The 12,303-nt window shown below is 33.1% G+C and overlaps 1 protein-coding gene across 1 annotated transcript; it reads right to left on the minus strand.

The window, feature by feature from the left end:
* Positions 1 to 653: 653 nt before the first annotated feature.
* On the minus strand, positions 654 to 2,315 carry LOC134722700 (uncharacterized). The gene has a single exon (XM_063586322.1). The coding sequence runs from the start codon at positions 2,313 to 2,315 to the stop codon at positions 654 to 656; it is 1,662 nt and encodes a 553-aa protein (XP_063442392.1).
* Positions 2,316 to 12,303: the final 9,988 nt, after the last annotated feature.

Raw genomic sequence — 12,303 nt, forward strand, 5'->3', positions numbered from 1 at the left:
TGAAAACCTTCTTCCATGAAAACATTTTGGGGTGTTTAGCGTACACTCGGTTCATGAGTTCATTTATAATAAATATAAATTCAACAGCGCCTCTTTGCTTATCGTTTATTGTACACTTCAATCAAAATCGTGCCAATATGATCTTTCAGTTTGTGCATACATCTCCTACCTTAAATCAATAGTGAATGGAACAAACAGTAATAACACAATTGACTAAGTTGAAGTACTCGTAATATTGGGAATAGTTCATTACAATTAAAATCCCCAAAATCTGCTCATCAAAAATATGCGAATGTATTACAAGATGACGGCTTTCTTTCTTAATCCTTGATTAAGGTGAATAATTTTGGTGGATAAAGCATGAACTCTTTAGTGGAAGGACAGATTGATAGGGATAAAACATCCCCCGCTTTCTTCCTCCGAATTGTTGTTGCGCGTTTCAAATCAATCATATAGATGATGGGTTTTTTTTCTGTTACTCTGTACTTGATTTCTCAATTTAAATTTTCATTAAACAATGCTGTAGTTACTAGAAAGAACATTAATAAATAAATATTCTACTATTTCTTAAATTTTCTCAAACTTCATGCGCTTGATTCGACGATACTTCTTTTTAAAAGTAATGAGATATAGTCGTTGTATTTTTTCTTTCCTTACGTTCGCCGCAATTTAAAAACACTGACAGATTTGCCATGATTACTTATGACTAAGAACTCTTTCGATTCAATGCAAAAATCAAATCCAGAAATATCAGAAACGTCATTTGCAACATTTAATATCACAGTACTTTTACTTCCATCATGTCCGTTTTGGCACATCTTAAAGACACAATTGTATTTACTGCTACATGAAAACACGTCACCATTATCATTGACAACCATGCCTTTTGCATTCAACAGATATTCATCACGATGGATGGATCTAGATTTTCCGTCTGGATCTATAACGTTAATTTCCGGTCGTATAACAAGTGAGCAGTAAATATGTCGGTCTTCGCATAAGAAGATGTCCCTTGGATCGAAATTAACTTTCATTTTTCGGATGATTTGGCCATCTATATTAACTAATGTCAACTTGAGGCGGCTGCTTACACAAATAATGTCTTTTGAGCACGATATTGCATAGAAAGGACCACCTCGTAAGATCCCTTGGCCCGATTGGAGTGGTTTTAGTGAAATAAAAGCTACACCTTTTTCACTTAAAGTAACGACCCTTTTTCTATCGAAAACAGCTATTCGTTTTGGTTCATAATTTAATTTAAAATTTTCTAAACCAGACCCGTCAGTTTCACAAACGATAATATTTTTTTTATCAATAAAACTTAGAATGATGTTTCCATCTGGTAAAAAGTGTGACTCTGAAACTGATAAATTTTCACCCAGTAACTTATCAATGTTAAATGTTGAAATCATTTGGATGTTATGGTCATCGGGGTGAGCAAGACATTGACCTTGTTGTTCAGTTTGTCTAATGGACGGTATAGATGATGGTTTATTTGTGCATCGTATATTCCCAAATGATGGAATAGTTGTGTTAAATTCGGTAAGCGTTTCCAGTGGCAAAAAATCGAATGAATAAACTGTCGCTCGCTCTTGAATATGTATTTCATGGTCATGTGTTTTTTTGTCTAGCATCTTAATCGTCAGAAACAAATCAATTTCAGATCCTTCCTCTTTCAAATCTGAAATAAAATCACTGTAACCGGTTAATTCTGCACATTCTGCTTCTAGTTTTGATATCTGTTGACCCATACATATTTGACAATGATTAGATATTTTATCCATTTCTTCAAAAAGTTCTTTTTCAATTTTATCAAAATATTCATTAACTTTTTTCCGGAAAACTTTAATGATTGATTTGATTTCTTCTTCTTTGTCCAATAAGCCAGTGCATGAATTTTTCAACTCAAATGTAATTTTTAACATTTCTTCATTAAGATGTTTAATTCGTCTCTCTATGTCCTGTAATGATGTTGCAGACTTAACTCCCCTTGATGCGCTTTCAATCGGTATAATATGATCGCATTTTTTATGTGACTTAGGTACACATAGACTGCATATTACTGAATCGTGCTGACAACAAAATAAAACAGCTTTTTCATCTGGATGATAATCACAGAATTTTGATTCTTTTATGATGGAGGAAAGGAGATAAGCATCGTCGTCTATTTGTACAACTTTATGTGGAGGTTTGAACTGGCGATGAACTTTTGCGCACGCTAAGCAAATCTTTACTGTACAGTTTTGACACCATACTGTTGCATTAGATTTCTTTTCAAATCCCATACAGTTAGCACAATGAGTGGTCTCTGCCATATTTCTACAAAAAATGATAATGACAAACGAGTACTAATATATATAAAATTTATAGGGTCTTTGCGTCGGAACTAAACACATTTATTCAAAAACCAGTTGTTGGCATGACACGGGTTATGTTCTTCTCATATATGTTATGATGGTATGATACTAAACCCCTAAGGATTGTGCCTGATGTTCATATGATGAAATCATAATCTTTCAGTCAGTTTAATTGAAGTCTGGAGCTGTCATGTCAGTTAACTGCTAGTAGTCTGATGTTGTTATTTATGTATTAATGTCATTTTGTTTATTTTCTTTGGTTACATCTTCTGACATCAAACTCTGACTTCTTTTGAACTGAATTTTAATGTGCGTATTGTTATGCGTTTATTTTTCTACATTGGCTAGAGGTTTGAGCTTGAGATCTCACAAACATGTTTAACCCCGCCTCATTTTTGCGCCTGACCCTAGTCAGGAGCCTCTGGCCTTTGTTAGTCTTGTATTATTTTATTTTAGTTTCTTGTGTACAATTTGGAAATTAGTATGGCGTTCATTATCACTGAACTAGTATATATTTATTTAGGGGCCAGCTGAAGGACGCTTCCGGGTGCTGGAATTTCTAGCTACATTGAAGACCTGCTGGTGACCTTCTGCTGTTGTTTTTTTCTACGGTCGGGTTGTTTTCTCTTTGACACATGTACATTCCCCATTTCCATTCTCAATTTTATAGATGTATCGTAAATTAATGAGCTATTCTTTGGGTTTTTTTCCGTTTAATTCTCTTTGGATGAGTGTAACAAAAAAATATAATTAGTTAAAATTAACCACACAAAAAATCACTGGGGTAAACATTGCTGCTCCGGTATAAGGTAAAAATGTGGTATTTGAAAAAGGGTTTTCTTAGAACATGTTTACGAATCATCAAGTTTGATAAAATGAATATCAAAACAAATAAGTAGTTAGTGTGCAGTAGATGAAACAAAGATGCAGAAAAATGTACTAAATAGTATATGGTAGATTTTTTGGTAAATTGATAAGTATCTACTTCCTTCAGCTTTTATCAAGCACTGTATATAATGTCTGATAGGACAATAAAATAGCTTTCATGGATGTATGATCGACTAAAATGTCAGGGGCTAATTATTCTTGTTGTGTGTTGCCCCAACCATACACACATACATACTAATTTTCAAATCTAAATATCTCAAACCTGTTAAAGCCTACAAGGAAGGTTAATTTATATAAAAATAGAAATATGAGGTAAGAAAATAGATGACATGCTTTCCATGTGCACTTGATATGCTTTATGCTCTTTTAAATAGTATTGATCTAAATACCTTTCTTTAAGTTTGACGTTTACCCTACGGTTAAAATGACTGCGTTTTCACCTCAATATACATACAATTACATGTGCAGACAAACCTGTGCATCTAAAATATTTAATAGAATCGCATGCTCTAGATATATAAGATTCAGCAGATAAGAGAAAAATGGGCCAAAAAATAAAGAATGGAGAAAAGTGGCCTGAAATTTTAAAGAGTAGTGAATAATTGGGGGTTAATATAAAAGTGAGCAAACGAATAGGTTTTACAAAACAAAAGATGATCGGAGACTCCCGTCTAGACACCACAGGCACTTGTCTCAGAAAAAAGTTTCGGTATATAGGATTTTTTTTTCTGAGACTAGAGTTTGTACTAGACACTCATAATTGGGTGGTGTTTTGAAACTTATCCTCCCCTGAATTAACCAAAACAATATACATAGAAGCCCCATACTCACAGGCACTTGTCTTAGAATTTTCTTTCCTATATACCCTAATATAATGTTATATTCAGGTATTTAGGAAACTTTTTTCTGAGACAAGTGCCTGTGTCCATCATAGCGATGTTATCTTAAGTTCCTCAACTCAATCGACCCAACGAGAATTCTGGTTCGGATAGGGGGAGTAGGTGGTCTATTATTGGTGGGTTTGAACCCAATCCTACTAAAAAATTGTCATTTTCTGTCTATTTTCCGATTTTGAAACGACCCTGAGAGGTGAACATTGATCAGACTGTGTTTTTTTGTGGTGTTGCTAATCGGCGGAAACAAGAAACGGAACGGAAACGGTAAGAAATATTTATATGGACGTAATATAAGGGGGACCTGGAAAGAACTACGAAAAAAGTTAACAACTGAAGTATAAATAAAATTACACAACAATTATGTTGACAATAGAAAAGGAGCCAGATATGTAAACAAATAGATAGCAAACAGTTTTGGAAATACATGTTAATCATTGATAGCTTAAAAAACACTGAAGAATAGATGATAGAAAGAGCACGTGCCATTCATCCAGGTGTATGTGCATCTTAAAAAATAGGAACTCTCCAAGATTATAGACTTGAAGTTCTTTAGTTTTTACCCAAACGCACAACATGCACAAGAGAGGATGAAAAGTCGTCCGTTATTGAAGGTCAATCATTACTTTAAAAAGTCTACTTTCTATACCGGAAATATCAACTTGTTTGTAGATCTTTTCTTGCTGGCCATTTTTGTCTCAATAGTTTCTAGCTATCGGTTATAGTTTTCAAGATATTTAGTAACAGCACCAAAGATTGGTAAAATCATTAAGAGCGAAGACTTTAATAACGAGTCGACTAACGACATCGCCGGACATTTTTACCTCCTTGTAAATCTTATTTGCTGGTAACTTTCGCAATTAATAGTTTTAAACTATTTATATATTTTTCTATACTATAGGCAAACATGGAAAGTGGTAAAATGTATTATATAAGGGCGATAACTCATATTAGAATTCATATGACCATCAGGTTTTCTCTATTAATAGAAGTTTTCAATAGACAGCACTTGCATTGTATTCCTGTTTTAATTTCTGCCATGTCGGTTATCATGGCTGGTAGGAATGGTTATCCAGCCCACTTTTTAAATTAGATACACCAATGACAAGAAATGCCAGGTTTAACGAAAACTGTTAGACGACTCCCTTTAAGACATGTGCTTGGTAACATTTGGCCCAGTAGACTAGTTTCGGAGAAGATATTTGGAAAAACGGGCGACGCACGTCAAGTGACGTGAAAAGCTCACTTGGTAGGGCCAGGTCAGATTAAAAAAAGAACTCTTAAAGTATACCACCACTAAAGACTAAAACCAGCAGAAAAGAACAGGACAGAGCAGAAACACTGAATGAACAATTCAATTTATATGATTACATTAATTAAGAAGACATCAACTAAATATGTACCACTGAATAAACCGTTAAATCCAAAATGGAAAGACATAATAAAAAATAGGTAGGGCGGGGATTTTTTTCACAGAAGGGCCAATTTCAAAAAGTGTCGACAGAATGAAATTTACTATAAAAACAAAAAATAAAAATGCTTTTTGATCAATATCTCGATTTACATATATTATGATATGTGTGATCAATAGTTAATTTAACCCTCAAAAAGGATAAAAGTCCAATAAGCGAATTTTCGGATGTGTTTAGGTAGGAAAAACAGGGAATCCCCCCAGAAGGACATTTCAAACCAAAAAAAAGTTATGCTTTTTATGACTGTTGTTATTCATACTTGTTTTTCCTTTAAAAATGAAATTGGTTTAGTGTGTCCTTATTACATAAAAAACAACTTTTTAAAGAAAAAGTTGTAACATCGATAAATTGTACCGATATACCCTCTTAATAAACTTCAACAGTATAAGCATCGCCGTAGCTCCATCAGTAGAGCAAAGAACTACTAATAAATGATGATTTTGAAGTAAGGGTTCGAATCTCGCTAAAAAATTTAGCTTTTTCTGTGTTGTTATATTAAATTTTAATGTTTCTATCATATTTTTTCGGATGTTTGCTTATTTCATAGAGTCTTTCTGGTTCATTTTGACTATATAGTTTACTAGTATATCATTTTACATGTATCAAAGAAAACAATAATGTATCGTTTATTGTGTGCATTCCTATGACTGTCCATACTCTTGACGAACTTTCTATTTATGTGTTTACATTTATTATACAAGTCATATATTCAAGGAACAACTGCCGTTAAACTGATGTAGGTGCCTGTACATAACCAATAACACGAGAATTAATTCTATAACAATGAAGCCTACATCTTGCGAGTGTAATATACACATAACTTCAAATAAGGCCATTGTATACAAGTTTCAAAACAACACAAACAATTTTTCGAAACCTTTTTTGAACATGGTATTATATTTTACAAATGCAGTCAACAACAATTTTGTCGCCAATTCACAATCTCTATATATACTAGAATTGAATTTTTTACCACCGTCCCTACACCGGTACCGAGAAAAGTCATCGAGAAAACACAACAGAACAAATCAATTACACTACAAATCGTGATTGTAGGTAAAACATCAAGAGGCTGTTGCATCTGTATCACAACGAAGGGCCGATTTGTTAAAATGACAGAAAAGACAATATAACATGTGTTAGTAACACAGGGTGGTCTATGACCAACTGATGTAAGATGTTCTCCGGTTAAAATATATACATGTATTATCTTATTTTATCTTATAGACGATAAAACATTAAAAGACCAGGACAAATACAGATATACATAATATTCAGAGTGAGAAAATCACGATTTAAATTTGTTCGATATTATTTGGCTCCTTGACAAGTTACGTGGTACATTGTATGGCACCTTGCATAAATGATGTTAATAATAAAATAGAATCAATATTAAAAAATCAATAGTCTTGGCCTTGTTTTTGTAGGAATACCTGTTCAAGGTATGGAAATAGATGATGTGACGTATTTTCATGTACTATAATTAGCATCTATCGGGCTATTTAAAACATGAATTACCTATCTTATCGAATGAAACAAATCCTCGGCAAATCGGCTCTACCTCTTTAGTAGGGCGAGAAAAATTAGAATATGGACTCGATACATCAAAAGTATGAAGGCCAAGATAAATAAGCCATAGAATGTCTAAAGAAAATATTTAATGAATTAGCGGCTAAACATTTTATCATTATTCACTAATTTTGCAACAATCATCAATAACAGCTGAATACCTGATGAATGGAGAACAGTAGACGTTTGTACATCTGCGCTATGCATTCTCTTAAATATAGTATGCTCCAACATAATGCGCATACGGCTGGATTATTATAATATCATCAATGCTTTTCGTAAATATCGCATTTGTAACTTTGTGCTGTCATTACCTGTAGTTTATATGTTGTTTTTTGTGTACTATTTGTCTTTTTGTTTTTTAGTCTTTTGGTCTTTTTTGTGTTTTTAGTAATGGCGTTGCCAGTTTATTTTTGACTTGCGAGATTGAATGTACCTGTGGTATTTTTCGACTATCTTTAAATATTTTAAATAATAGTAAAACATCATACTGAATGATTGACACTATTTTCCATTGGAAAAATGAAGAAAAAAAATCACAGCTGCTTGTGAAGGACTGATTTTTTCAGAGAAGAATTAAGCGGTAAAGCTGACTGAGTGTGGACATTTGGAGTTTAAAGGTCTAGGACATGACTACGGCTTTAATGGTAAGGAAACTGTGCAAATTGTATATTCATATAGGCTACTATTTGTTTGCCACTTGTTTCACGTCAATTCGTATTTATTAGTTTTAAATTCGAGGAGAGGCATATTTGCTTTAACGAAGGTAATACCAATCAGCGTATTTCAGTATAGTAATCGGATGAGAAAGGTTTTGTATAATGAGTGATTTTGTCAACCTAATTATTTTCTACATAAACATAAAGATTATATTATTCTAGTTTCCGGGTTTCCTTATCGGTTGTTGTCTATACATCATTGTCCCATTAGGTTTCTTTTTAGTTTTCTTTCCATTATACACGTTTTAGTTTTCTTTCCATTATACACGAAAAGTTACAACGAAAATCATTAATGCAGAACAACGTAACAAGGCCAAACAAGATACTCCACATCAAAATTCAAGACAATTGAAAATGAAAATAATGAAAAAATCGATGAAAAGCATTTCCCCTCAAATGATATGTCCTGCTAATTATTTCAATTCTTTATGCCCTAACATCTTTTATTTTAAGTTTATTCCTTTTTTTTTTTTTTCTTGTAAACATTTGCTATACTTGTGTTATAAAACATGCCTATGTAAATGAGATAACCAAAAAGAAAAGAGTTCAATTCTTTCCGTTTCTGTTTTCCGTTTCCGTTCAGTATTCCGTTCCGTTTTCATTTTTCGCCGTTTAGCAATACCCGTTTCTTTGTCATTCTAGTATTACCCCAGGGTTAAATAACATCAATCCATTCATGCTTACTGGAAGGAAATGGGACTTAAGTGTCACGCTTGCTTGTGAATTATTATTGGCAAGTCAGGTCTGCTTAAATGTCCGTTTTTACGGATTTCTCACAAAACGGTGACCTAGATTTTACAGACTAGATTCCTATTGGCCATCTTATACCTTGTTGTGTTCCTGTACCACCTATGCATACATTTATGATAATAGTTTATACCTACAGTCACTACCAGTTACAAAGTGGCCATCGAAAGATACCCATCCCACCTGATTTTGGCTACTTTTCACGATTTTGAACTCTTAAACGGCCTTAAAGCTGCCATATTTTTATAAACAAATATCTGAGAAGAGTTCATGGACCATGAACTACTTGGCTGAAGTCCATGCTATCATGACAAGTCAGCTGGGGCAGTTCCAAATAAGTATGGAGGGTCATACGGGCCATCAAAGAATGCCGGGTTGTTGCCATCACGGCTTCAGGCGGGTATGGGGGCGAAGGGGTTATGTAAAATAAAAGAATATGTGTGTATAAAATACAAAACAGAACGTTTTATGAACCAAACGGATACGACTGACATCTTGAATTCATGTAATCTTTTTTAGAAATACTGCGTGTAAACTTCCTTATCCAATTCAATCGTCATTTTCTGTATTCAGCATTGTTTACCCAATATTCGTTGGTCATAGATTATTTCATTAGGGCAAACTGGTGTCAGGGGCGGATCCAGCCATTTTAAAAGGGGGGTCCTCTAACCAAGGACAAAAAGGGGGGGGGGTGTTCCAATCACATGTTCCCATTCAAATACATTGATCGTCCAAAAAAAAGAGTGGATTCAAACCCCCGGAACCCCCTACCCCCCCCCCCCTCTGGATCCGCGCCTGGGTAACTTCAGATTTATCGTAACTCGATTATCCTTATGAGAATAACCAAATCAGGGCTCAAGTTTCATTACATCACGTCTTCTTATCTATACATGTAACTCAATATACGAAAATTCACAAACTATGTCATTATTAAAAATCTGACATCGACTGTTTTCAGAACGTTTTTCTATAGACGGATAATCATATACATGTACTCACCTTCGATATATCACAGATGCGGCCCCTCAGATGCGTACTTGTGTAAGTCTAGCGTATTATAGTTTTCAGGGAGATCGTAATGGGAAATTACTTTTCTTACATTTGTTCACTTCCTCAAGTTGCACACTGATGAACATACATTCGTGTATATATTTAAAGTTTTAAATATGACGAAAAATACCCCTTTCTTATTCAAATATAGTTCTCGGATTTCATACGATATGGATGGTTTTACGAAATCAGTGAAGAGTATAATAAAAAAAATATTTCTAGGTACATATAGCATATAATTAAAAGTTCACTTGTTAATGGACAACAATAATGACAATCAGATAAAAAGGTTGGTAGGCACCACTTTTATCTTTTGTGAGGCCAACTTTTAACATTGAGATTAAATAAATCTTATCCTGTACTTTTGAACATCATAAAACAAACTTATACTTAGGACTTATACGAGTATTTCAAACTTGAACATTGTATCAATGATATGAATTGAATAAAGAATTGGCAAATGAGAGAAACCTGGATATACAATTTCTTTTCAAGGATGTCTCCATATTTGATATACTTAAAGTTTACCTACCGTATATAAAATATTACAGATTTGTGGTTAAAATTGTCGTAAAACTGGGAAGTTTTGATATTTATGAAATTAATGGAGCAACATCTTTAATTACAATGTTGCTCTATTTGAAACATTACAATTCTGATATTTTTAAACCTACCATATAATATCATGCCAAGAAATAAATATTTTGAGGTAAAAACTAAAAATTTTATTCTTAAATCTCCGATTCAGGAAACGATAAAATACATCACGAGTAACTAAATTTTTTGAAATGTCACAAACATGATTGTACATAAGCCTAGGAAACTGACAAAAAGTCATAACCAAACCTTATTAAGTAAGTATGTTGATGATATACAAACTTAGATGTTTATCATAAAAATTACCGAAAACACGAAACTAGAAAATAAGTCTAAATGTGACTATAGAATGTATTTGAAACACCCCATTCATGGGTTTTATCAATGATAAGATCTTATCAAATATATCCTAAACCTGTCGTAATTTCTTTTAATTTTCAAATTGAGTTATGGAAAATATGGATTGACCGAAAAAATCATGTAAATGTGGTATTCGTTACCATAAATTTCAAACGAATGGATTAATTTGATAACATTATTTGTAAAATTATTATAAAAAATAAGTGTAATTTATATAAATGATCTATATGAATAGTACACCAATATACATATGAAACTTTAAATACAAAATTGAAAAAAAAAATGAAATGATTCAATACACCTTATCGCTATTTGTCCGCCATTACTGGACACCACACAGGTTCTCGTAAAATTTTGACGTCATAATACAAAATGTCTGACGCCACAAGGGAAAATTGATTGTTGTATGGCGTCAATTATAGTTCTTGAAAGCGGGACAGATTCGCGGGTCAGCCGGGAATAGCAGTACGGTATTTGTCACTGTATCGGTTAAAATAGAGTTATAGGATAAAATCGTGCATTATTGACATCAATACATCAAATGTTCTTTGTTAAAAATTCATGATTATAATCAACCAATACAGATTTTGGTATAAGTAGGAAAAGGAGAACAGAGTAAAAATAATAATAATAATAATAATAAGATAATTTGCAATATTAATACAAAAAAAAAGAGTGTAATTAATATAAACAAACGTATGATCATAAGACACCTCTCGTGTAGTCCTAACTATAGGATCAACATAAAGCTGATGTCCTAATTGAGGACCACTTTGCGAACCACTTAGAGCTACGATATGTTGTAAGACCATCCTAAGACATCTTCGGACATGAAACTGGCCCCAGGATAAAAAAAAATGCACACCTGTCGTACGTTTTGTCTACAAAAGACCCATCGGTTACTATCCAAAAGTATGGAACGCCACGACTGCCTTATGTTAATAATCGGCATTATACGCAGTGTTCACAGCATTATATGAAGTGATCACAGCATTATATGTAGTGCTCACAACATTATATGAAGTGATCACAGCATTATATGCAGTGCTCACAGCATTATATGCAGTGTTCACAACATTATATGAAGTGCTCACAACATTATATTAAGTGCTCACAACATTATATTAAGTGCTCACAACATTATATTAAGTGCTCACAACATTATATTAAGTGTTCACAACATTATACGTTTTTTGTTGTATGATGAGATTGATGTATATGATGAGATCATTCGGTAAACTTCGTTTTTTAGCGGAAATTACCGAAAACGTGATTGGTAAATTACGGTAAATTAATGCCCAGCAAACAAATTTAAACAGTTATTATTATATATGTGATCATTAAGGCAGTATACAATATTTAAAACGGATTGAAATAAGTAAATTAAGAAGTATGATCAATTTAACCCAGGTTTATTCCACACCATGCAGGGCATTTTAAACTTATTTTGAGGATTAGTTTCACCATATTCACAACTTAATATGTATATATATTTACTAGAACACATCCGTGATATCGCGGGTCTGTGACTGAATTAAAGAATATAACTATGCGTTAGCCTTATTTTAGTATTGGTATTGTCATCTGATAAAGTCATGCCGATTATAAGATGAAGTTTTCTCTGCTTTTAACATCTTTCTGTTTGAACCCG

This window comes from Mytilus trossulus, chromosome 6, assembly GCF_036588685.1.
Source record: "Mytilus trossulus isolate FHL-02 chromosome 6, PNRI_Mtr1.1.1.hap1, whole genome shotgun sequence".
Lineage (NCBI taxonomy): Eukaryota > Metazoa > Mollusca > Bivalvia > Mytilida > Mytilidae > Mytilus > Mytilus trossulus.

Bases quoted from the DNA above. Each gene is read 5' to 3' on its own strand.
- LOC134722700 (XM_063586322.1), bottom strand. From the start codon at position 2,315: ATGGCAGAGACCACTCATTGTGCTAACTGTATGGGATTTGAAAAGAAA.